Consider the following 27,498-nt stretch of genomic DNA (forward strand, 5'->3'; position numbering starts at 1 on the left):
GCGGGCCACATAAATGGTTGTCGCGGGCTAGATCTGGCCCCCAGACCTTGAGTTTGACACCTGTGCTTTTTATAGAAGGTGTTTGTGCTTGTGTTCTGTGTCTTGTATGTGTGCAAGACATTAAAATAAGTGAAGATATGAAAACAAGAAGATTAACAGGACAACTGAAACAACAAAAAATTAAAGTAGACGAAAAACTGTGCTGGATGGGCAATAGAACGTGTACGTATGAGGAGAAAACACTTTCATACCTATCCAAAAGGGACTTCAAGTGAGGAGAGCATGGTGCAATTCTCTTTGACAGGAGGCAGCAACAGTGATTAAATGCGTGCATATGATATTATATAAGGTAAGGAAGAAAAATGAAAGGTGAAAAAAGAAAGAAGCGAGATTGGAAAAATGAGTTAAGAAGAGTGTCAGGTTTCAGAAAAGAGATGTCTTACACAGAGGAATGTTAGGAAGCAGGGAAAACTCCCTGGCACTGACACTGAAAAAACAAACATGTTCAGTGCACAGGGATTTATTAAGCCAAAGCCATTGAAAATGTTTACTCTCAAAATTTGAAGGGGGTTAGGGGTTGCTTTAGGAATTCTGTGTGTGTAGATGGTTGCGTAGAGTTGGTCGATATATGGCAATACCAAGATCATGAATTATACTGCTGCTAGTTAAACTGAACCTTATAAAGGAAGGGAGGATTTTGAAGGACTGTGGGAAAACATTCAACATCAGAAAAATACTTTAAGAATGCAGTAAATCAGAGAATAAAAAATTGATCTGAACCGGACGAGACCTTATGTCAATGATGGTGCAAATATGCACTTGCAAATGTTGAAAGCATGCATTAAGGAAGTCAAAGGTTTGACCCTGTTTACCACGCATATTCTATTAACAAGTTCCTGTCATGTCTTTTAGTGTTGGAGAAAAGGAGCCACTAGAGGGCCTCGCCTCTCCGCCAACATCACAGAAAAATCCTGACATCACTTATTCCTCTGCTTCTTTTCTTGGTGAGCATGATGGCTGTTAAAGCCTGTGCTATTAAAGCTTGGCTAAAGCACTCAGACAGTATACATATGTACAAATACTTGTTTAATGAAGTATGAATACAGATTCAACTTACTAAGTAAAAAAAAAAAAAACAAGCCTTTGAAACATGCCTAAGTACTGTACATAAGTCAGCAAGTAATAATTGACATATATATGACATTTTGATAGCTTCACACAGCAGGAAAAAAAAATCACAGCACTTAAAATATTGTCCTTCTTTTATGAAGTGACATAGTACTCATGAGCAAAAAAATATATATACAGTATATATAATCCTCACAGTATTAGGGGTGCCTTGATCCGAAATTGATGTCAGACATTGGTCTGATATCAGCCAAACAAAAGTGCATTCTCACGTTTGAAATTGAATATATGTAACACAAGGGTTTGGAATAAATGGGTCATATTGTATTGCAAAAAAATAAGTAAAAACACATATCTGGTAAGATTTCTGGTAAAACACGTTTCTGGTAAGATTGTATCAAATCAATATCGGTATCAGACGGTACTCTAGAGTCTAGACTGCAATATCAGCACCATATCGGAAGTGAAAAAGTTGTACACACCTAGACAGTATAATCAGAACTAACCTGACAACAGGTTGTTCACGTTCAAAAGAAACTCTTTCATGTTAACAACTGAAATAAATATCCATAACCATCCTTACACACACACACACACACATGCATCTCCAAATTATAATTGAGATTTTATGTTTCATTGTCCTCATGTACGTTTTAAAAAACAGAAGCAATAAAATATTTTGTATGGCAGTAAACAGTATCATATATTTGCAATACTGTACATATGGGGGGGGGGGGATTTATGAATCATGATTTAACATGAAAGACAGTTTACAGTATTTATCTTCATTTGAGTTAACACTTTGACTTGCAGTATTTCAGTCTTTTAATAGAATTCATCCCAACAAGTCTGGCGTAAACAATTTGTTGATCAGATTATTATGAAGAAAACTCACATAACTAAAACTAAAATTGAAACGCCAACCATTGTATAATTCATAAAAGTAAAACATTTTTTGTCTCAGGTAATTTCATACTTGAGTTTTGGAGGTTCACTTTGAGTGTATTTAGTTCAGTATTGCTGTTTGAGAAGTGTTGCTTATGTTACTTTAGGATACATTTATTTGTATCCTTTTGTGTCCCGGTATTGGCACAAATATAATTCCATATGCTTGCGGGCCCTAACAACAAGTGCAAGGTACGACAACACTGGTGCTGTCTGTAAACACAGAAACAAAATTGTTCATTTGATGTCCGGTAAACCAGAGCTATCATGGAATTAAATTAGCCAATTGTAACACATCTTGGAATTAACTGGAGTTAACTGGAATTAATTAGAGCAATTACTCAAAAACACATGAAGAGGAAGGCAAAATAACTCAAACACAAGCCAACTCTTGCAGGCAATGACAAGTTCATTATTTTGTGTGCGGCCCTGTTGATCCAAAGATCGGTACTGGGCCACGGACCGGTGGTTGGGGACCTCTGTGTATCTAACCACCCCTTCTAATTAACCCTATGTTACAATCTTATATGACATCAATAGCTGCCAACTTCATTGTTGCATTCAGAACAGAAAATCCCCAAATTAAATCCACGAACAACACACCTAAGCGTTACCATCTTTTCTTACTCATTTTTGTCTTCATCCTAGATACAACCTTCTCCCACTCTCCTGTCCCACTGAGGAACAGACAGCGTCCAAGGAGCAGTGAACGTCAGCGAGCCCATAGCATGTCCTCTCTAGCAGCCTCAGTTGGTCTTCCTTGCCCTCTTTCCTCCACGTCTGGTTTTCAGGAGGACGATGGGACGGGTTGGCAGTCTAGCAAGGGTCTAAGCCAAGCCAATCTGGACGACATCACCTTCCCAGACACCCGTGACAGCAGCTTATCTGAAAGTAATCGAGGCGCAAAAGAAGCGGTCAGCCTCGATGGTCACCTTGACAGTTTTGTGATGGACAAACCAACAAGGCACAGTTTGAGTGATGCTAGTATCTTGGAAGACAGCATGAATGGAGCTCAAAGAGTGAGAACATTTAGTTTGGAGCGAAGAGGAGGAGTTAATGAAGAAAACATAAAATCGGTGTCTTCGGTCACATCACCACCGTTGCTTCATTTCCAGTTTGCCTCCACGCCAGATAAGCAACACAGTGGGAATGATGAGTCAGGGACCTGTACATCCCGTCATAACTCCATCTTGCAGAACCTTTCCTCACTGAAGCGGTCAGAGTGTACTGACCAACAGCCAACAGTAGTCGCACCCACAGGGCAATTTAGTGAGGACTTGGATGAGGTATTTCTCCAAAATACCGCACCGCCATTACCTTCTCTTTTAATCAAAGAGACGAATATCACAGAAGACTTCCCTCCGCCTCCCACTCCCCTCCTTGAATCAGACAAGAAAAACTATTTGCAGATTGCAGGAAGGTAGGGTTTCCATTTATTTAAATTGCCGTCAAAATTTGAACCTTTTCAGTCTGGAACTTAGCACAGTACTTTCTCTCCTCTCTCCCCAAGCCTACCTGGCCTTGCACCATTCTCAAAGCCACGATCATCCACCCTTACATCCACCAGTTCTAGCATGGACAGCCTACTGTTTGATGACACGCTTAACCTTGAGTACCAGCCCCTGCTCAAGAGGGAAAAGACACCAGAGGAGCTACAAGTAGAGACACTGGCCCGGCAGCTGGTGGGTACCTGGACTCACTTGTTCAAATTGGACGTTGCTTGTTGGCTCTTTATCTTTTGGCCTTCTATTTCTACTGCACACAGGTAATGCAGGATCACTCACTGACACCCATCCTTCAAATATGGGAGGGTAAATCAGCTGTAGAGCTTGTGGAAGAGATTTTTCAAAACAGCAGACTGAGTGCTAAAATGCCATGGCAAGCCAGGGATAGCCCATCAAATGACAGGTATGTTACATTCCTTTGAATGTTGTTTAACCCTCAGACCTAGCTCAATTTCACTAGATTTCAGCTTTTCCGTACCAATTAAATGTTTGCAATATGTCTTTTACAGCAATGGGGGTGGTGTCAACACACAAATGGATCAAAGGATTGAGATGGAGGAGAAGGAACTCAACAGCAGAAAGGTAGACACAAAAATGAGAATGCATGATCTAAATACGGTGAAATCTCAAATTAACAGACCCAGAACCAGCGGACTCTGAATTCAATGGATGGGAAATAATATCCACCTACTCAAAATGCTCCCAGTATCGTAGATTTTATTTCTGTTAGTCCCAGAACTGTCGATTGTCATCAACAATGACTGGTAAAAGCAGATCTACATTAGAATTGAGCAGTGGTCCCAAACCACCGCAGCCCATTTTAGACCGTGTCACACAATGACACCAAGCAAAAATTTAAAATTAAAACTTTACAGAGCACGTGTCAACCCAACACCACTACTATGACCCCTACTCTGTCAATTACCTTCCAAGGCACAAGCTTATTATTGCTGAGTGATTCAATGATTGAAAATTATGATGTGTGACCAGCAGCAAGTTGTGACTGACAGTTGTGAGCGTATTTACTCGATTATATGCAGCAGAAATGAGTGCAAGTACAGTCAATCAGAGGCCAGCTTTTCCTTCTAAATTTGGTTTTCAAGTTGAAGAGAATCTGCCAGTAAATGATAGAAACAACCATTCACACAACCTAATAGTAATAGTAAACCGATCCAAACATTCGGGTGGATCCGCAACTGATGTCCAGTCATGAAGACTTAGCATCATCATTCGAATATGAAGCAAGGTGTTTTGACGAGAGAGTTCCTTCCGATCGCTTGTGTGGCAGTCTCTCAGCAGCAACGTATTATCTTTTGATCACGCACATTAGTAAGTACCAATGATGTTAATGCCGGATGTAGAACCGTAACATGATAATTATTGGGGTTTTGTTCCATTTATATTTAAAACATTTTGTTGAGGTGAGTGTTTGTGAGCAACAGTCTGGTTGCCAAAAAGAGCATTACAGATGCAGTATTTGCTTTGAGGAGGATAATAAAAAAAACACCGAGGCCAGAGGGCGCTGCATTGTCTTCAGATCTGGAGAAAGCTTCTGACAATGTGGTTAGGGAGGAAGTGTGGTATCGTATGAGGTAGACTGGAACGGCAGAGAAGTGTGTTAGAACAGTGCGGGGTATGTGCGAGGACAGTAAGTCAGTGGTGAGATTTGTTCTAGGTGTGACAGAAGAGTTCAAGGCGGGGATGAGACTGCATTAGGGATCGGCTCTGAGATCCTTCTTGTTCACTATGGTAATGGACGGGCTATGAGATTAGAAAGGAATCTCAATGGACAATAATGTTTGCAGATGTCATTGTGGTATGCGGTGATTGTAGAGAACGGTTGGAGGGGAACCTAGAGCGGTGGAGCTTGGCCCTGGAAATGAGGGGAATGAAGGATGTGTGTGGATGAGAGGAACCCAAGTGGAAGCATGAGGATACAGAAGAATAGACAAAGGTAGAGGATTTTAAGTATTAAGGCTCAGCAGTACAAAGCAATGGACAGTGTGAAAAAGAAGTGGAGAAGTGAGTGCAGGCAGGCTGGAACGGATGGAGAAATATGTCAGGTGTGATATGTGATAGAAGAGATTCAGCTAAAATGAAAAGAAAGGTGTACAAGGTGGGTGAGACCATTGATGCTGTTGATCCTGGAGACAGTGCCATTGAGGAAAAAACCGGAGACCGGGAGATAGCAGAGATATAGATGCTGAGATTCTCTTTGGGAATGACAAAGAAGGAGGGACAGCAAATTTAAGAGCTTTCAGAGATAAAGTCAGACAGGCCAGACTGAGTGAGATGTTTTGGACATGTTCAGAGGAGAGATAGTGGCATAGAAGGAGGCTGAGTTTTGATTTGGCAGACAGGAGGCCTCGAGATGATTATTGATTTAAGACATGAAGGTAGTTGGTGTGAGAGAAAGGAATTTGCCCCCATTAAAGGGTTTGTATCAAAAACATATATATTTCTCTGCTTGAATATTCCATATGAGACCTTATAGCTTTGAGGAAGAAAATTACTCATAACAACATTTCTTTTCATGCATGCACATTTTGGGGGTAATCACAGTTATAGTGAAAAACTAATGCATTTCATTTTATCCCCAGTTTTCTAAATGCTTTTAAGAAATGTGTACCATTGTTTGTACAAATGAATGTATAGATAAATACATTAATATTCTTCTTTTTTTTCTTCTTTTTTTTAAACTGTTCACAATTTGCTGGTGTATCTCTTTACCTCTCCATTAGGCGGAGCTGTGTGAGGCTCTGAGATGCAGTGTTGCGGCAATGCGCCAAGAGAAGGATGCTCTGTGTGAGGAACAGAGGTGTCACCAGGCACTTGGGGCCAGCATTGACTCGCTGGTCCAAAAACTATGCAAGATAAATGAGAGGGACAAGTACTGCATGTTCATTGGTACAATATTTTGTTATAAACCTATATCAGATAACTATGGAAGCCCATTCCCACCAGCAAATGAATAAATAAATAGTTATTTGTTTAAGCTGGCATAAGCCCGTTTTCACCAATGGGTGATTTTATTTATGCAGGTAGTTCTTTTTTTTACTGTCAGAAGCCTGTTTCTGCTTGTGTTTTTAAATTACCACTAAAATAAAATAAACTGGCCCAGCCTACAGACAAGTCATTCACAGGCAAGCATCGTTTGAATTTTAAGGCAAACTCAAAAGGAATATAAAAATTGAATTCATAATATTATTGTATACTAGTCATGGACTATGTATCAATTGGCACTGAAAGTAAATACCTCTTCTCTTTTTTTGCAGACACATTCTTCTCAAAGTTAAAAAAAAAATAATCCACTGGCAGAAAAAAAAACAGTAAAACAAACCAAAAAGTAAAATATATTGTATCAATTCAAAATGACTGATTCTTATGTACTTATTTTACAGGCAGGAATTGGCTTCCATAGATAAGAACGGCTTTGGCTAAATCTTCTGTAAATTTAACTTTATTGGGGGGATGTTTTGCTTTACAGGAGATCTTGAGAAAATTGTGAACCTGCTGTTGTCATTGTGTAGCCGGCTCTCCAGGATAGAAAAATCTCTGCATGCTTTGCAACAAGAAGACCTCGCAAAGGAGGACATTTCAGAGGAGCGGGTGAGAAAACATTCTACACTTTATATCAGTCCTCAAATTCAAAGTATTGTAAGCAGTGGCATTGTAATGCCGATTTCAAAATGTTCTCAAGCCCGCCCAAATGATTTGGAGGAAAAAAAAAAAAGAGTAAAATGGACAATCAAATCATATTAAGTTAATTCATCATTCTTCTCCTGTGCACTTCAACTCTCAGCCTTCAATGACGTCATATTTATTCCTAGCTAATGTAAATGAATACGCCTCATACGACACCAGGCCTTGAGAATCCACACATATACATTACACCACCCTTACTATCAGCTAATTAATCATCATTTAATTTCCAGCCATTTAAAATAAATTATTTTGAGTATTTATGACATAAAATTTTGTTACCATTGATTTAATAACTAATAAACCTGATAAAAAGCTATTTAAAATACAAATGAAATATTTCCACTCACCACTGTGGATCCACACAGTGCCTCGCCATTTGAAAATAAAATCAATCCCTCTTCTTTCCTCCAGAAGACTTCAATGGCTCTGATGAGGAAATTTGTGTTTCTGGCTTAAGATTTGAGATGCTTCAATGCTGAGATTGAGCATTCAACAGATGTTGCAAAAGGTTTTTAAAGTCTAACAATTTGTCAAATCTCCGTCTGGGCCCACCCAACCACGTTTGCGTCTCACCAATCGTCAGACCCGTGCCTGAGCATCAAAATGGAGCCCTTATGTCAATTAGATGTAGATGTTTGCTGTGCGCGTTGGCCTGGTCCCAATTCTTCACGAACAGTGGGGGTCAACTATAACTATATTGTTGAGAAGTAAATTTTTTAAAAAATTAACATAAATCAATTAAAAATAACTTCCTTTTTGGTCTCTTATATATGCCACGATTGCATTTTCCCTTACATTTCATGAAAATGGAAATGTTCTATGTTTGTTTTTCAGTTTGTTCATAAGATCGATAGAATATGCAATAAGATGAAAAAAAAAACATAAATATGTACAAGGAAGCAAAAATATCCAGAGGAAGGAAAATGCCCTAACAAATCATATGTGATTGTATAACAACTGTGCAAGGCGTGCAGTGAAGTGCGAAGAATTGAACATAATACAAATATGCTGTAGTGTCTCATTTTGGACACTGGGTGGCACCCACTTAATGAACATGCATGACAGAAGATGTTAAAAATTCACGAGGGGAGGGGGGGAGTTAATGCTACAATTCATACATTCATTATTTAAATAAAAGTGTCATTAAACAATTAAATGTTTCAATAAATAAGTAAAAGTGTCATTCATTAAATAAATGTTTCATTAATTAAATAAAACATTGAATTAATTAATGAATAATTTATTTATTTAATGACACACGGTTGCGCCGTTCCATGCATTTAGTTTATCTGTCAATCTCACTCGTCAAAGTTTGATGAGCGGGTCCTAAAGCCTGATTTGTTACCTTGCCCTGTCTTGGCTTCAAGAACAGGGTAACCAATTAATTAAAAGTGTAATCATTAATTAATAGTGTCATTCCTTCACTAATGTTTCATTAATTAAATAACTGTTTCTTTAATTAATTGCAATTAATTAAATACATGTTTTATTAATTAATTCAACGTGTCAATTAAATATGTTTCATTAATTAAATGTTTCACGAATTAACTAAAACATTTAATTAATTGATGAAACATTTAATTATTGAATGACACTTTAATTTTTGGAATGGTCTATTTATTTCTTGAATTTTGGCACTTTCGGTCCTCCACTCTAACGTACTTGCTGTGTTTGTAAAATGTATTAAAAACGAAGTGAAATAACATTATAAACTTAATCTGTTGAGTTTTACGTTTTTACACATTATCGGTCTTGTGCTCAAGTGGTGGATTCGTTCACATCCTGTACAATTCAGGGGTGTCAAACTCATTTTTATCGTGGGCCACATTGTAGTTATAGTCTCGGTCATAGCGCCGGTGCGTCTGACTATGATTTTAAGTGTGTCCGTCACATACTTGCCTAGTTTGGAAATCAGAGATTGGGAATAAAAATGTTTTGTTTAGTTTTTTCTCTGTAAAATTTTGAAAAGTTGAAGACAGCTCGCTAGTTTGATATTTTAGCCTTTTTTTTTTTCTGCCCAGGACTCCCTCAATCACAAGCGCTCTCAGCTTCTGAGTCAAACGGATGACGCGTGGGAACTGAAGCAAAACCTGGACCGGCGGCAGCGCGTGGTTCACGCCATTTTGCGAGGCTACCTCACTGAATCCCAGCTGCAAGACTACCGCCACTTTGTCAGCACCAAGCCCTCCCTACTGATTCGCCAACGGAACCTGGATGAGCTCATACGTCAGCGCGAGGAGCAGCTGAGGAGGCTGGCCGAGACCCTCCCGCCGGAGTTGACGGCGACTCGAGATTGGTCGAGGGGTTCTCTGCGTTCGTCCCCGGGCTCTTGCTCCTCCCCCTTCCCGCAGCTCCTCCCCTCCTCTTCAATTCCTGGCTACGTCCACTCGGCCAGGTCCACCACCGTGACGTCACTGTGACGTCATAAAACTATAACGGTGGAGTTGACAAGATGCAAGAGTGGAGCTCGTCTCACTGAATCTATGCACATTGTATGTCACACGTGAAGCCGCAAACACTATCATGTGCCTCGTTTTATTCGCACCCGACTGAAACTTTCACAAGAGAAGTAATAAGGCATCTGCATTTAGTTTCAAATTTGCCCAACTCAACTGCTGCCATTTTTACCGGCTCTGGAAAGGACCACTGGGTTAGAAGTGCCTAAGAAAATGTATTATCTAAAAACCTACAAGATCATTTTGCTTTTAATAGCAGTCATTTTCTTTCATTGCTTGATATCTTTTTAGGAGTACTTGAGACGTTTGCCTGAGATATTTGAATGATTTAGTCATTTTTCCAAGTTAGGACAAGGGCTGCGAAGCCTTGAATATGAAATGTTTATGTGAAAGGTTTTTTCAACTTGTCTCAGAAAGAATATTTAGTAGATAACAGAGGAGAAGAGACTGTTTTAAAAAATAATGTGAATACTGTGAGAAACAGAGGAAAGGTCCTTAACTCAGAAGGCGCAAATGGTGCTCTTTGGTAACTTTGATTTTGCTCAATTAGAAGCATATTTGCTGGTGGCCAAAGACAAAATAAGAACGTGCCACTAAAATGAAATTGTTGTTGCTGAAACGTGATGTCAAAAGAAGGAAGAGTCCAAAGATTTGGATAGGATGCAATTTTATATATATATATATATATATATATATATATATATATATATATATATATATATATATATATATATATATATATATATATATATATATATATATATACACATACATTTTTGGCCCTAACTTATTGATAATAATGTAAATCACAGGATAATACTGTCTTCACGTTTGAGCTTAAGTTGTTATTAATATATATTTAGGCAATGCCTATTGATGCTTCTTCATCTTTCAATGCCTCAAAATGGACTCAAAATTCTAATACTCATTGTGTTTTTCTGCATTAAAGAAGCCAGCAAGGCATCTCATCATGTTACTCCCCCCCCATTTGAAACAGCAGTTGAAAATTATGGATATTTATTTGAAGATTATCCACTGGTGACTATGCACTTATTCATTAAATATGACTTGTCATATTCTTTATTGATACGGCAGTACAGATTTTAAAAATAATAACAGCTTGAGCGCACAATGTATTCATTCTGAAATATCTAAGGGCAATATTTTATCCTACACTACAAATGTTACTTGTTTCTAGTTCGAAGAGCACATTTTACATATCGTCAGTTTTCTCATTTTCCAAATATCACACACAAGCCTATCACTCTCACATTTTGATTTATTCCTCATAGGCACAACAGATTATCCAGATGTGTTTTGCTAGTCGACTTGCTGGAGTGATAAATAGTTGGATGATCGGAAGATGGCTCCTGATGTTTTTTGCTTGTTTGTTTCATTTGTTTTTGCTAAATAAATATATTTTGTAATTGTTGTCGGCAGTACTTGCAAATTATTTGACGGCGATTCGCTAATAAGATTCAGCACAGGAACTACATTCATAGTTCTCCACACAATGAAAAATGGCCAGCCGAGATATGTAGGTAATAGGTTGCTACGTTTGAAATGGGCAGGAGTTCCGGTTGGTCGAATGGAGTCCGAAGCAGTCGCATCCGTCTGAGCTCCGCAACGAAATCCCGATATAACAGGATTTGAAACCATACTGTATATTCTACTTAACTGAACAGTTGAGTTGGGAAAAGCTATTAATTTCAAGTTAAATACCTGGCACAAACCAAAATACGAAGACTGACTGCTCTCAAAATCACACCATCGTTCTCAATACAAAATGTAATATCGACAGCGGCCAGCGGCAGCGCCAAATACTTTATTTGAAGGTATAAAGAACAAGCCAAACAAAGCACAAGTGAATGAACTGATGAATTTACCACAGTACCACAGACCCGTACAGGCCCGCGGACCGGTGGTTGGGGACTACTGCTTTAAAAGATCATTGTGCTATAAATCTTAGCTAAAAAACGGAGACCAAAACAATACATTTAAAGATTATTGAAAATTTAATTCCCAGTTGCTAAGGAGTGTGGAGAACTGTAATTCTTTAAACAAATAAAAAACATTAAAAACTCATTTTGGATAATAAGAATGATGACGCTATTATCTCACCGAAATCTAAATGGGAATACTGAATCTTAAACTCAGCATTAGGAAATCCTCAATTACATTAAGTAAAAAGATGAACGAGCAAAAGATAAAAAAAAAAAAAGAAACAAAGGTGGGCAAAGAACTTAGCAATCTTAATTTATATCAAGGTAAACTAGACTGAAGATAAAAAAAGAGAATATTAATAACCTGCAATCTAAACTGGATGTGATGTATTTGTATAAGGCCAAGTGTGCTTATGTAAGATCTAGAACCAGGTGAATAGAAGAGGGAGAAAAAAATACTGGCTATTTTTGCAATTTAGAAAAACACAGACAAAGTATATAACTCAATGTGTAGTCTAATAATCAATGGGGAAGAATCCACAGATCCTAAACGTACATTAAATTAAGTCTTCACATTTTACAGTAACTTTTACAAATCTTCATACTCGGAACCATATGTCAAATGCTTTTTTGACAACATAAATAATCTGATTCCGATTATTGATGATAACATTAAAGAAATTTGTGATGAAGTCTTAACGATGGAGGAATCGGATTGCGCTCACAAGGAGCAGGTGGTTTAGCAACAATTTTTTAATAAACGTTGTTGGGAGGATATAAAAACTTTAATGTTCAAAGCTTTATTTGAAGGTATAAATCAAAGAGAGATCACGGAAACAATGAAACAATGGGTAAATCAATTGATTCCAAAACCTGGAAAAGATAAGAGAATTCTAAGCAACCCAAGATCTATAATACTTTTAAACATGGACTATAAGATTTTCACAAAAGTATTGGTAACAAGATTGAAAAGTGGCATCTCAAAGATAATTAGCTCAACAGAATCAGAATTTCTGAAAGGCAGGTTGATACATAATAATATCCGCCTGCTTGTGGGTCTTATTGATTATAATCACCGAATAGAGGATTATGGTTTTATGTTGTTTCAGGACTTCCATAAAGTATTCAACTCCATTGCAGATGTTTGGATTATGAATACATTTAAACACGTTGGATTTAGTCATGTATTTCTTGATTTGATTGCCATGTTACATACTGATATTAACAGCTGTGGTTCCCTCTCAGAGGGCCCGTGTTCCAGGTTTAAGTTGGAAAGAGGCATCAGACAGGGCTGCAGCATTTCACCTCTTTTATTCATTTTATTCATTCTCCAACTGTTATTCATTAAAACATTAAAAGGACTTGAAATAAACAATCACAGACTAAGACAGCCCGCTGATGATACTGCAATCTTTCTAAAAAAAAAAAAAAAAAAAAAAAGAACAAATTCCACCGGTCTTGGATATAATCAAACTTTTCTCTCAAGCCTCTGGTCTGCACCTGAACCTGGACAAAAGTGAACTTCTGATTATCCATAGCTGTTCCGATTCTTCTCTATATGGTATAAATGTCAAAAATTAGGTCAATTATTTAGAAATTTGGACAACTAAAGATGCTGAAGTGATAAGTGATAAAAAGAATATTCAAAATACAATTGACAAATGTAAAAAAAAATAAAAATAATACATTTAAAAAAATGAACTTCAAACAATTGGCTGCAAAGGGAGAACAATGCTGACTAAAACTGAGTCTTTATCTAGATGGATCTATCAATAGGGTGATACTAAATCGGGCAATGTCTATGTTTAAGGAAGACTGGATCTCAAAACAAATTTGGTCTAAATGCATTAAATGGATGGGAATGGGAACATACTTGAATTGAATGATTTCAATGCCAAATACTGCATGAATTGTTCCATTGAGATCTATAACAACATTTCTCAGAATATCCCAAAAAGTCTTGATGAAATCAATAAAAAGTAATATCTTGAACATACCAACTTCAAATTTGCATTAATAGAGAATAGAGCTAGCTCTAGAGAGCGATAAATGCAGCAGTACATTTTTAAGGAAGTATTTGGTAGACACCTCAAATCCAGGTATAACTAAATGCTCATTCTTTCTTAGAAATAATAAGAAATTTAAAGTTTCAAACATTCAAATGAAATACTTTAAATTTCCACTTCCCCCCAAGTGCAAAGACCTTTTTAAAATATAAATAATATTTGTCCTTCAAACGAATTCATGAAAAGTAGATTTAAAAATTGAGGTGGATAACTGTTATATTTGTAAAACGAATTTGGAAACGACAGAGCACCTGTTTAATGAAAGCGAAACTGTTAAGAAAACAATACGAAATTGTTCATACATACGTGTCGGTATGCCTACTAGGGTTAGTAATCACTATGATCCTCCTATTATCTCGTTATTCTTCTGTATGTTCTTAAAACATATTATGATTACTAGGTTGTGATACGTACACCAGCATTGTTAGTTTACAGTTTGTAGTCTGTAAAGAGGTGTGAATGCACTTTGATATGTAAGTGTGATATTTTTAATATGAGGTTGTCATTGTTATATGTGTTGTTTGTGTGTGGTTTTTTTTTTAAGTTTTTTTTTTTTTCAACCCTCCGCTTTACATTCAATAAACGTCTTCCACGAAAGGGATACTATGAAATATGTAAAATTACTTCTAAAAATACGTTGAAAATACAGTATGTTATACTGATTTGAACTACGAATATGCAGGCGTCAAAAATGTTTTAAGATGGTACCAAAACATTCACCACTAGAGAGCAGGCATGGATGGCTTAGATGTTCCTTACAAAAGGTCTTGACCAGTTAGCTTCGACATGTTTAGTGCCCCATAGCGATAGTTTTCAAACGGGGGTAGATCTACTCCTGGGAGTACGTGACATTTTAACAGTTTTTTTTTTTTCAAGTATCAGCACTTCTTCGTATGATTTTTAATGACAGGGACTTTATTTATTTTTGTTTGTTTATTTGTTTATTTATTGATTTATTTATTTTATCAAGAGCAAATTACATGGGACATGAAGCAAATTATTCGTTGGCAAAAAGTTGTATCCCCAATTTTGTTATTGTAAACACATTTTAAATAAAACCACAAGATTAATCTTCTCCACAATATGTCGCCAATCCCATAGAGATAGATAGATAGATAGATAGATAGATAGATAGATAGATAGATAGATAGATAGATAGATAGATAGATAGATAGATAGATAGATAGATAGATAGATAGATAGATAGATAGATAGATAGATAGATAGATAGATAGATAGATAGATAGATAGATATTGGTTTACGTGCAAAGTTTGTGGTGCAATTTGGGTACGTCAACATTTTTATCCTTAATATTTTGTAAATCACGGGTCTTCAGTTTTTCAAATGCATACTGTACTATTGCTTGTATCAAGTAAAAGCCTACATGTATTATATTGTTGCTCGGTAGAGGGAAACAATGTCTTAAGTTGGCAATGGTATTTCAAATTGCAAGCACTATCCTAAAAACTAGACTAGAGCCGTCACCGCGATTCAATTTAAAAGCATCGATAGTTAAATTATCCAAAACTAAGATACTTTCGCTCAGGTTTGAATGTTTACCTGAAAGAATGAGAGCGAGAAAGGGGTTAAATACCTGCAGTGGGCGGGGCTTCATTCCTCTGACACTCAACCAAATCCCGACCTTCGAAACCAACAAGAAGCAAAAGATTGAAACCGGAATGGACACGGATTTCACTCAAGATTCTGTTTTGCATTTTCTGCAGAGCAGAGGAGGCTCGGTGAAAAATTCCGACCTGCTTCTACACTTCAAAGGCTTCCTCCGGGACAATGCGGATCAGGTTCGGAACCGCGAACTCTTTAAGAAGTTTGTTAACTCCGTGGCCACGGTCAAGCAGGAGCACGGCGTATCGCACGTCGTGCTCAGGAAGAAATTTAGAAATTCGGGACCAAGTGGTGTCGGAACCGCCGCTTCCGGGACGCCCGCCCGACGGACCGCCGAGTGCCCACCTTCGAACCCGGCTTGGAGCAAAGAAAAAGTTCGGCAGAGGCCATTGCCCCGAGAAGAGACAGCACCTGCTCTTGCAAGAGAACCTGACACGAATACAGTCCTACCAGATAAAGTCCTACCAGCGGCTGGTATCGTACTGAACAACAACAACGTAGAAACCAATTTTAACCTGTCACCGGAACCGCGTGTTGCTAGAGCTGAAGCAGCTCCGGCGGTGAGTCAGGCTGAAATCTCAGCCAAAACACACCCGAGGCCCCAAGGAATACCGGACTATCCCGCTATGAGACTGAGCCAGCCTCAAGCCCCGGTCCAATGTGGACAAATCAACCAGCAGATGTCTCCTCCACAGATCCAAAGAAGCAAAGAGGGATCTCTGCCTCTTGACAGTCTTCATGTTCAGCCACGCCGCACCAGATACAGACAGAGCTACAAAACTGCCATCTCTTACGAGGATGACGAGGAAGAAGAAGAAGGGCCCAAGATGAAGCTGAGCACACCAGGGGATGCTGGACCCCTCGGCGTTCCCCCATTGCCCAGCGCTTCATCATCGGCAGAAAGGATGCTTCCAAAGATTTCCATCCAGAGCGTAGCCGAGAGACAGGTGCCACAATTGGAGTCGGAGCTGCAGCTGAGAGGACTAACAATGGGTCCAAATGTGGTTCCTGTACCGACCCCCACACGGCTTAGTCTGCCCGCAGAGCACACCGTGCCATCTCCAGTTGGAGCTGAAGAGCAGGAGAGGCGCTATTCGCATCCTGCGGGTGTTGCCCTGGACCACGGATGTGACTGGAGTCCGAATAAAACAACGTGGCTGACGAGCAGCCAAAACAGTGTCTTCTCATATCCGTCTGGCGTTGGCTTCTCCAGCAATGACAATTTGCATTTACTAACAGGTAAGGTTTTTTTTTTTTTCAATTTATTTTATTTTTAAACAAAATATTAAATATTTGGTACATTAAGAATTGTGTACCATGTTTTGTATAAATGAGTGATTGTAGAAAATGCATGAACTAAACATAAAAGTACATTAACATTCTTACTATTTTTAATTGCTCATACCAAGGTACATTTTCCTGTCACGGGTAAGTTATTTTTAAGACAAAGATCTTCTCCTTACCCCCGTGCATGCCAAGAAGGTAAACAAACAAACAAAGAAACAAAAAACACAGGGATTGCTGTCTCATTATTTTTAAAGAGGTGGCGTTTTAGGTCAACTCTGCAAGCACTAGCGATATCATATCTCTAGTCCTATTCTCGAACTGCACCGCAAATGTCCACCGTCAGGCACACCGGACTTGATACAAATCTTCTAAAAAATGTGCTTTATTTTCAAAATAAAATTGGACCACTTAAAAGTGTACACTTGACTATCATGTTTTTCAGTTAAAAAATGAGCAATTGCCTTTTAAAGTCATGTTTTGAGAACTATCTTGTAAGATAAAAAAAAGCATAAAGGGCATGCTAAAAGCATCATGACTTGATTTCGATTGCTAAAGCTTTGTCCAATCATCTTCGAGATGTGATGACATCATCAATAATCTGCGCATATGTTGGTTTAGACATGAAAATTTGTCATGTCTTATTTGCAATTCTATTCTGCCTTGTTTAAACGTCCCCTTTGTTAGATTAAGCCAATAAGAAAAGCACTCATTTCCAGTGATAGAAGCCTTAGTAGCGATTGAAAAATTGACACTAACTTGTTATCGGCCCATGCCAATCATATACTCAACCACACTAGTTTTTAGTACGTACATTGCCGACTTGTTTTATTGAGAAGCCATCATGGCATATGTGTCAAAGTCCAGTCCTGGAGGGCCGGTATCCGGCATGTTTTCAATGCTTCAAATGATTAGAATTGTTTTCATGCTCCTGCAGAGCTTACTGATGAGCTAATCATTTGAATCAGGTGTGTTGGAGAGAGAAACTTGGAAAACATGCAGGAGACCAGCCCTCCGGGACTGGAATAGAATCATAAAGCGGTTAAAAAAGGAAGCCAATTGCAATTACCCCCCCCCCCCCCCCCCCAACTTTTTTTTTTTATATGTAGCCATTTTTTTCTCTGTATTGGGTGTTTTTAGGCCACATGTCACTTCATAATTTTGGTAAGTTTCATCCAATCATCTACCAGGAATTGTGACAACTTCAAAATTCTATTTATTAGTTTAGACATGAAAATGTGTCATGTCCAATGTGATGCTTAGGTCCGAAGGGATTAAGACACGGGTGGGAACCTTTAACATTCAAAGAGCCGTTTTGACCTGGCTTCCAAGGATGAGAATATATCAAACATATTCTTACTTATGGTAATGGAGTGAGTGGGAGGTGTTAGCAGCCAGAGGAGTTGCTTACAGCAGCTTTTGTCAGCCAAGGTTGTAGTACGTTATTTTCATTAAAAGAAGTAAGCAGACCGAACCAACGTCCGAATCCATCCGAGTTCACAAACAGGGGCATTAAGATGAGATTTATTCTGTGTTAAGAATTCGTCAAGTGCTCCAGTTTGTATTGCTTACTTACCTGTGTTATTTTATTCAGATATATTGCTTTTAATCTAGAAAGCTGTGTACGTTCTCCGTTGGTCATTTAGCTCTCAGTGGTGTTCTTGTTCAGAAAGGTTGTTATCCTCTTGGTTTCAAGAAAAGAACTAGCAGACAGACCCAACGTTTGAGTCCATCCTTGCACACATGCAGGGGCATTAAAATGACATATATTTTGTGTTATGAATTCTTTAAGCGCTTTAGTTTTTACTGCGCAGTTATATCTTATTCTGAAAAAGTGTGCTTTTAATCTGGAAGGCCGCGCTGTACTTCCGTTTCCTGTTTTTACCTTCCAGAGACGGATTGACTGTCTCGTGTCATGTTTCATTTCCCATCGCACCAAACATGTCCAATAGATGTGGCTCCATCACCCAATCACACAAACGTTAGTGACTGCAATTCAAATGTGTGGCTTGTTATGCCGTCCACGTAGTCGATCTGAAACAAGCATTATTTATTTTGCAAACCACGGAGAGCCCCAACATATTTTCCATACATACCAAAAAGGTTCAAACATATTAAACTGTCTCACAGATATAAAGAGGGAGATAAAAGGTCAGTCTGTAAACTTTTTGACAACTCTTTTTATACAGACATGTTTTGAAAGTGGCGAAAAATCCTTGTAGGAAACACTTCCATGGCAGCACATCAAGAGGTGATTTTGTATGTGTTTTGTGATCAGCTGGTCACGCGGACGCCATTAAAACACAGGAGGTCCTCCGGCAACCCGCCGAGACGAAGCTCGGATCCACGATGGGTCGCGCTGATCTGAAGGTCACAGCTCCCTGGCATCACTCAACAGGGAATCTCCTAGACAAAAGTGTTTTTGCCACCCATGCGGCACCGTTGCATCACTCATCTGACCATCTTGACCAGCACTCTGTGGCCAGAGGCATCCAATGGCACCACTCCGCAGGTTAGCGTTAGTGGAGCACTCCAGACACGTCCTTAGGTTAAACAAAAGTTCACCCTGAAAGACAAATATCTTGAAGACTTGCTGAGTAGCGTCTCGTAATATCAATGTCCAGGCGATCTCTACGACGAGCATGAATCGAGCGACTGCTCCGCCTCGTCGCCGCGTCTGCGCCCGACGCTCGCCAGGCGGATCAGCAGTAGGCTGAGAGGCCGGATGTGCCGCAGCATGGGCGCCGACCTCAACCAGCTCCTGCAGGAGGAGGAGGCGGCGGCTGCGGCTGAAGGCAGAGCCGGAGGCCACGAAGCGCAAAGGCGGAAGCGCCTCCACCGGATCTCGTCCTCGCTGAGCCCTCGCTACAACCTGTCGTCGTCTTCGCTGTCGTCCTGCTCCACGCCGTCCCGCTGCAACAGCCTAGCTGACTTGACCGAAGTGAAAGGGAAGGCCGGTGCTCATCAGGAAAGCTCCGGTAGGCAGGTAGGACAACAAACTGACAAATTCCAACAGTGTGAAAAGAAAAATCAATAAGGTGAACTTCCTCCCTCAAATTTACAAGCCTGGGAAAATTTGAGGGTCCAAACATGCTCAGTTATGGAACGTCAACTGGTGACATTGATTTTACAATTTAAAACCGAGTCCAGATGTAGATTGCAAACCCAGAGCTCGGCTTTGGTTACCATGACAAAACTCTTGTATTGCCAAATTTCAGACTTTGTCCAACCCGTCTCACAACAAATAGAAAATAATAGGACCAAAACGAACAGGTATCATAATATTCGACACGATTTATTTTGTTCATTGTTAGATGAATGCAACTTTTTTTAAAATTGTATTTATTTTTACAGTGGGCCCCCAGTTTGCAAGATTAATCCGTTCAGCGGTTGGGATCGTAACACGAATTCGCTGTTTGGCGGTCAATCCAAACCTATGTTAATTAGCTAATGCGTGTAAAATCTCAGGTAAAAACATCAAAATTGTATATACATATTAAAAATTGGTATCAAAATAGTATACTAAGTGCCCTTTTAGTGACCCTGGGTCCCAAGATTGCAAGTGATGTTAAAGGGGTAAAGTAAGAAGATGATTACTATGGAAACGAAGCTGGAGATAATCAAGAAATACGGCTAAGCTAGGCTACCCTCACGAGGGAATATGACCATAAGTAGTTAAAAGTCACGTCACTCCAAAGAGTACTCTGTTTCAAAATTAGCATTTAGATTTTAGCTCACTTATCTCTTTATCTTATCTTATGCATATTGTACATTACTAGAAATTGCTGTATTTTATAGTGTATCTTTTTGTTTCTTTTTTACTTTTCTAAGTAGACACCAGCAAGTAGCACCTCTAATTTCATTGTAGTAATACAGTGACAATAAAGGCGATTCTTATTAATCCTTTCCGCGGTTGGGATCGTGACATGAATTCGCCGTGTGGAGGGTAAGCCAAACCTTTGTTCATTAGCTAATGCGCGTAAAATCAAGGAACCCCATTGCAAAATGTTTGCAGGGAAAAAAATATAATTGTCCTTTTTGTTCACCAAAATATCTAATTTGACCAAAGTACAGTAGGCCCCCGTGTTACGAACTTAATCCGTTCAGCGGCTACGCTCGTAACTCGAACTGCTCGTATGACGGGCAATCCAAACCTATGTTAATTAGTGAATGCGTGCAACGCGTGCAAAAACCTTAGGTAAAAACATCACGACTTTATACACAATAAAAATGAGTAACATAATCTACTGTACAGTTAAATTAAATAACATAAATATACAAAGGAAAAATGACATTTACCTTAGGGGCGACGTGACTTGAGCTGGGTGGAGGCGGAGGGGAGCAGAGACCAACCCTGGGGCCCGATGGATTCATTGGCCTGCCAATTATATCAGCCGGTTGCCGCCCTTCAAACATTGGCCAAAAATAGCCAATGGCCAATATTTGCTGATTATTTTAACTTTTTTACCTCTTACAGCACTTGTATACAATATTATATATGCAGTTAATACTGCATGCCATTACTTATTACACATAAATCCATACCATAACCTTTCTCCTTAAATAGATATGAAATGTGTCGATAAGGTCATTCATTGGACCTGCCATTCAAAAGAAAGCAAATCTTAATTTTACAAGCAATGATTGGGTGAGCAATGAAAGGTAGTTGGGCAAAGAATTGACCTGAATGTCACCACATTACACACAGTTTGTTTAACAAAAAATTAAAAATCAGAAAATACATAGTGCAACATCAATTAAGCATATGTACGTTAAATGGAATGTACATTCAACTGATAGTAACTTAAATATGTCATTAAAATTTATCATTAATTGTGCCCCTCAATGCATTCTGTGAACTGAATTGGAATTTTTTTTTAACACTATATTTATTGTTGACCCCTATTTTTCAGGGGTAATCGGTATTGGGCCGTCCTATAAATAGTGATCATCTGCATATAATTGATGCCTGTTGAAATGCATTGGGAGGAAGAAATTTCATTATGAATGTTTAAATGAATCTGTCAATTACCATAATTCCTCAAATATAAGATGTACGTTTTTCCCCAAAAATGAAGGCCAAAAGTATGGGTGCATCCTATAAATTGTAACAAAAATTAGATTTTTTTTTCTTAGGATTCAGCACCATTTGAGGAAGATTGATCTGTCAGCCACATACTCAGAGGTGCCTTTTTATTGCGGCCGTATTTACAACAATTACTGAAAAGGGATGATAGTGGACGTCGGGTGGCTGTTAGCAGCAAGTGCCTTTTGCAGCTAACAGCAGCTTGAGTGAACTGAGGTTTCTACCGCATTATTTTCAATAAAATAAGCGAGCAGGCTGAACTACTGCCCGAGTGCATCCTTGTTTACACACAGGAATATTTTTCAAACGGAGTGGATCTTGTCAAAATGATGATGTCTCCTGTTGATTCAATTAAGAGTGCATTGGTTAACGAACTCGGAAAAGTATTCCATTTGACTCATTTGTAAATTACGGTCTAAACTTCGGGTATTTATGGTCAAATTAACTCGAACCGTGTCGTGCGGAAAAGAAAACATCAACTGCTTTGAGCGCTTTCAATATTACACCGGTGAGGCCTTTACTGACTGCTCACAATGTGGGAAATCTGACACGCCTAACTTAACGCGCAGTAAATATATACTAGTTACGGATATGAACAAAGAAATATGAAGAATATAAAAAGGATAAATTATATTCTGCTACTGTAGTTTTTACATTTTTGCATCATCTACATGGAAGTACCAGAATTTGACCCCAAAATTAAGGTTGCGTCCTATACACCGGTGTGTCTTACAGTTGGGAAATTATGGTAATAAGTAATGTATTGGCCTCCAACGGATGGGCCCTACTCTGAGCCTCCCACCAGAGAAGCGATCACAACATTTGTGTCCAACGGCAAATGAATGGCAATCAACAAAGCCACCACTGGCTAATTTCTAGACTATTTGCAAACGAGGCAGTTTTTATACTTTATCCGCTAAAGCAAAGAGCATGGCAACCTAGCTATTGTGTCACATATTGGTCTTGTTATCTCATAACGATCCCCCCCACCAGTCTTCGGTTCCCCTGGAGCCCAGAGAGCACGCCTGGCTGGTGAAAGGGGCGTCGGGAGCTTGGCCAGACATCTACTCGCTGTTCCGAGAAGACTGCACTCTTCTCAACAGACGAGACTTCATCTCTGGCTTCACCGTGCTGCACTGGATTGCCAAACACGGAGACCACCGCGTTCTAAACACTCTCTGGTACTGCTTTCATGCGACTCTCTTATGGCTTTGCTTGTCTCCAAACACAACACAGTGACATCTTTAAAGTGGAACGGGATGTATTCCGGGACTGATTTAGACATGCAAATGGATTTAATTTTTGTCATCAGATACCATATCATAGAATGAGGAATTAACTTTAGCCATCCCCTCAAGTAATTGATGTTAGAATTCCTCATAGATGCCACAAGATGGCGACGAAGCCCGATTGTTGTCTAAATGAAACTTCTCAACTCACCCCTAGGTAGTTCCTTGACACCAAGATGAAGTTAGAGTGGATGAAGTTAGTAGCCCCCCCCCCCCCCCCCCCCCCCCACACACACACACACACACACACACACATTGGAATTTTCATGCATGTGTATGCATGTGTATGTGGGTACCTGAATTTTTTTTTAATGTGAAAAGGAATTATATTTTACAGATTTAAGACTAATATTACTGCAGTACACATACTTATTTCAATCTTAAATTATTAAAGTAGATATAATTCCCGAGCGGGATTGGATTCCAACTCCTGCCCTCATTGGTCGATGGTCGCGCACGATCACGTGTCTTGTAGGAGTCTCCCTCATGAAACTTACACACGCTGTTAGGCAGACTCAAAGGAAGAGCAGGAGAGCAACAGCGTGATAGCATAACATTGTACAGTAAATCTCTTACCTTGATTTTTGTTTGTAATACATTGGAATTTCAAGTGTAAACTCAATGAAAATGTGTTTTTGATGGCAAAATAACAGTTGATGTACATATATAAATAGACTACTACGGTGCTTGATTGGCTTCATGTTAAGCGGAGGGCTGGCCATGGGTGTAATCTCTCCATTCATTAAAAAAAAACAAAAAAACTGACCCACAACCTAAATATTTTACATGATGAAAATTCTTGTCCATGACACTGAAAGATGCTAAAAATAAACACATATATAACAATCCTATAAACATATATACATGAGAAGACAAATTGCACTTGCATATGAAAGGAATGACTTGTCAGCAAAATGTATCAAATACGGTCGCAAGTACTGTGTTCTTAAAAATAAGGGCAGTATCAACCCAATACTAATAAATTCTATGGGTACTTGTCCATCCCTATACAGTAACTACAAGCTGCTTGGTGTACTTGTGGTTGCAGGTACGGCGTGCAAAAGGCCGGCTTGACCTTTGACATAAACGGCAGGTCGTCATGCGGCCAAACGCCGCTTCACGTCGCCGCCATCCACGGCAACAAGAACATCATTCGCCTGCTGGTCAACAAATTCGGCGCCGACGTCAAGCTGAGGGACACGGCCGGGAAGAAGCCCTGGCAGTACCTGAGCCCAAGCGTGCCGCAGGATGTCTTCCTCTTGTTGGGGGCGCCCACGCACTACACCGGCGGGGGACGAGCCAGATCCCCCGCGGGTGAACAGAAAGCGCAGCAGCGCCGGCGCCATCGACGACATCATCCGTCCTTCTCCTCTCAGGGCCAGAGGCCCAGGAGCATCTCTGGCACTAAAGTCAAACGGTCGTCTTCAATCGCCGCATTCTTAAAACACAAATCGCTGGCGCGCTTTCATGGGTACAAGTCTGACGACTGAGGTGCGGGTCAGTAGCATTGTTTTTTGTTTCTGAACAACTTTCTGCCTTATTTTCACAACTATTGATTTATTTTAGCAGTATTCAATATTCTTCATATCCAGGTTTAGGTCCATGTGCTAGTATGCGCTTTGAAGTTCAATGCACTTGGAGAATGACTGTGTCTTACTCCCATTTTTTTCTCACGATACTGCACGCTAGTAGGCAAACTTTGGCGCAGGAGTTTGTCAACTACATGTTAGCAATTATTACTAGTGGATATTTTTGTGGCCCGGAGGCCACTAGAGTGTGACAAATGTTTACGCGTTTTTTTGTTGTTGTTTTTTTTAAGTAATTCCATACTAGTAGGCCAAAGGTGACTCGATGGATTGATTTTCAAATGCACTGAACCATTGCCATTCTAGCAATGACAAAGAGCAGACTAGTACATGGACTTCAGACAAATCCTCTTAAAATTCAGTTAGTTTACAATATACAAGGTGTTCCAAAATGTTTGACCCCATTTCGTAGGCCAATAATTTTGACAATTTTAGTTGGAATGACCTCAAATTTTCACAGCTTGTGTAGAAACGTTTCATGTTTTTGTGCGTAACGTTTGGCAGTTCTATAATTCAGGTTATGAAATGCCGTTCACTTCAAAAGAAAAGGCGTTTTGCATGTTAGAGTATGCTCGGACTCTGTCACCAAAGACAGTGCAGCGTGCCTTCTTCACAAATTTTGCAAAGAAGACACAAACTACAAAACAAATTAGGATTTGGCACCATAAATATCAAGAAAAGGGCTGCTTATGCGTACCTAAATCGCCAGGATGGCCATCAACATCTGCAGATTCACAGGCGGCTCTCATATTGAACATTTATTAAAATCTGACATAGAACCAACAAATATTTGTACTTTTCTTTGTAAATTTAACCAATAAAACGTATGAACTTCAACATAAGGTGTATTTGGTTTCATTAAGATCCATCAAGCACTTTCCGAGATATGGGCATTTAGAATGGGATCAACTATTTTGGAACAGCCTGTATCTCTCTGCCAGAAGAGACTTTCTTTTAATCTCAACTTTCACAAAAATATGTTTACATAGATATGCAATGACATGTACTGCAAAGTGTTTTAAAGCATTCATATTTTTAAGAGGGTTGTTCATGTGATGTGCTAAAAGACAATTATCAGATACGATTTTGACTTAAAACAGAGAAAATCGTGTATTCATCAATTAATGTGCATGGTGATTGCTTGCATGTTCTACTGTGTTTATTTGCAATATGCTCTCTATGGCTCAATCTTAGAGTTGAACAGAAACACTGATGTGAGTGAGGAGTTACGATTTGTGCTTGATAGTATCAAACTTGATGGAAAAGTAAGTATTGTGATTCTCCCTACATTTTATACATTGACACTTGCTTGTATCATCTGTACTTAGCAGTATTTTTATTAGTCTGACTGGACAAAAGTTCACTGCATATTAAATGTGATTCTCAATTAAAGCGATTTCTTTGAATCAATCCTAAAAACGCACGAGTCATTGCAATAATCAAAAGGAAATTGAGTACACACGTCCCAGCATGTATTTTGAACATTTTCACATAAGTAAATTGAAGGTGTGAGCATGTCATGACTTGAGTGCTTGTCTGTGATCAGTTTTTATTTCATTGTTCAGCTTTGGCCTAGTCAGGCCCCAATCATAGACGAGTGCGTTGCATGTGTGTTTTCCAAGTCCACTAAACGTAGTGTTCTGCATTCTCCAAAAGCCGGTTCCACCTGTACATAGGTTTGGATTCCACCCGTAATTTATAACATTGTTCACAGGAAGTTAAGAAATAATCTGCGTATAATCAGGTGCATTCATTTCTACCTCGGTTGGAGTCTGTCGACAAAGTGGAATTTTTTTGACACTGAGAGGTGTATTTGTGAAGACTCCATGCCATCCTAACGCAAGCACGGTAAAACAAGTTCTGCCGCACTTTAATATGTTCATACTTGACAAGTAAGTACATGTCTCATGAATGTGTTGTTATCATTCCATCACATCTAAATCTCCTTGGTCATTGGATTTTACTCTGCAAAATAAGGTGTGGCATACTTTGCGGCCAGAAAAAAGGCATTTCTGCTGTCAAACCTTTTTTCTAACCCAAGTGAAAGTGTATTGCGATACAGCATAGGTGTATTGAGACACAAATATTCGGCAATGTTAAGCAAAAAAACAAAACTCTGGAATATATATTAGAATGACTGAAAAAAACGGGGATTTTTTTAAATAGACAAATCCTATTTATTCTTTTTCAGAAGCCACACATCATTGACATCTCAGAGCATACATTAAACATTCTTTTTCAAAAAAAGCATGTAACAATTTTTCATTTCAAGCATGCATCTTAATACTGTATGTCCCCAGCAGATGGAATACTCTTTCAGATGGCACTCATGTGGCAGAAATACACAAGTAGCACTTTGCAACAAGTTCCAGCATAGGACGCTGGTGACAGTGCTTTCAACTGTAAACGAAACAGCTGTGACGTCACTCGCGTTGGTGAAAAAAATACAGAAGAAATCAAGGCGAAATCTATTGTTAGTTATCAAATACAGTGAGGGATACGGTCACTTCTGTACATTTTTCCCCATTAATATCACAAAAATTACTTGGCATATAAAAGACTACAAAACGAAATAAAACAGAACAAAACTTGAAATCTCAAAATTCCCATTAGAGATAAACGCAACACTTGATTCTACTGCTCGTTAATATGGCTGCTCAGACGTTATTGTAATTCTCAGCAACACATAAAAAAGCTTACTGCGGACCACTTGCAACATTTAGTGTGGTGTTTTTGAAGCGCTTGGAATGTTTTATATGTAGAACACAATTCATAATATGACAAAAATCATGATGCAAAAGCCACTTCGGAGTTGATTGATATAAAAAAATGAAAATTACGAAAATAAGGCGTTTCAAAACTAATATCAAAAAAGCGTATC

At 39.0% G+C, this 27,498-nt stretch overlaps 2 protein-coding genes across 4 annotated transcripts in view; both read left to right on the plus strand.

Moving 5' to 3' along the window:
* shroom3 (shroom family member 3) overlaps positions 1 to 10,439 on the plus strand; it is a 70,865-nt gene extending 60,426 nt beyond the window's left edge. For all 3 annotated transcript variants that reach the window (XM_088435652.1, XM_088435654.1, XM_088435653.1), the window contains 8 exons: positions 913 to 1,004; positions 2,722 to 3,493; positions 3,584 to 3,755; positions 3,839 to 3,981; positions 4,088 to 4,160; positions 6,320 to 6,485; positions 7,066 to 7,187; positions 9,305 to 10,439. In XM_088435652.1, the coding sequence (XP_088291778.1) occupies positions 913 to 1,004; positions 2,722 to 3,493; positions 3,584 to 3,755; positions 3,839 to 3,981; positions 4,088 to 4,160; positions 6,320 to 6,485; positions 7,066 to 7,187; positions 9,305 to 9,703 (1,939 nt within the window). In that variant the 3' untranslated portion in view covers positions 9,704 to 10,439. The remainder of the gene's footprint in view (positions 1 to 912; positions 1,005 to 2,721; positions 3,494 to 3,583; positions 3,756 to 3,838; positions 3,982 to 4,087; positions 4,161 to 6,319; positions 6,486 to 7,065; positions 7,188 to 9,304) is intronic.
* Positions 10,440 to 15,428: 4,989 nt separating this feature from the next.
* sowahb (sosondowah ankyrin repeat domain family member B) lies at positions 15,429 to 26,009 on the plus strand. Its single transcript, XM_088435301.1, has 5 exons — positions 15,429 to 16,611; positions 18,935 to 19,168; positions 19,281 to 19,642; positions 22,736 to 22,923; positions 24,080 to 26,009. Exons 1-5 carry the CDS (start codon positions 15,429 to 15,431, stop codon positions 24,519 to 24,521), a joined length of 2,409 nt encoding a protein of 802 aa, XP_088291427.1. The 3' UTR covers positions 24,522 to 26,009.
* Positions 26,010 to 27,498: the final 1,489 nt, after the last annotated feature.

Source organism: Hippichthys cyanospilos, chromosome 15 (genome assembly GCF_059441005.1).
Source record: "Hippichthys cyanospilos isolate Australia breed blue-spotted pipefish chromosome 15, RoL_Hcya_1.0, whole genome shotgun sequence".
In the NCBI taxonomy this organism is placed as follows: Eukaryota; Metazoa; Chordata; class Actinopteri; order Syngnathiformes; family Syngnathidae; genus Hippichthys; species Hippichthys cyanospilos.

Bases quoted from the DNA above. Each gene is read 5' to 3' on its own strand.
- sowahb (XM_088435301.1), top strand. From the start codon at position 15,429: ATGGACACGGATTTCACTCAAGATTCTGTTTTGCATTTTCTGCAGAGC. The intron at 16,612-18,934 runs GTAAGGTTTTTT...TTTTGTGATCAG, and splicing joins CAATTTGCATTTACTAACAG to CTGGTCACGCGGACGCCATT. The intron at 22,924-24,079 runs GTACTGCTTTCA...TTGTGGTTGCAG, and splicing joins CGCGTTCTAAACACTCTCTG to GTACGGCGTGCAAAAGGCCG.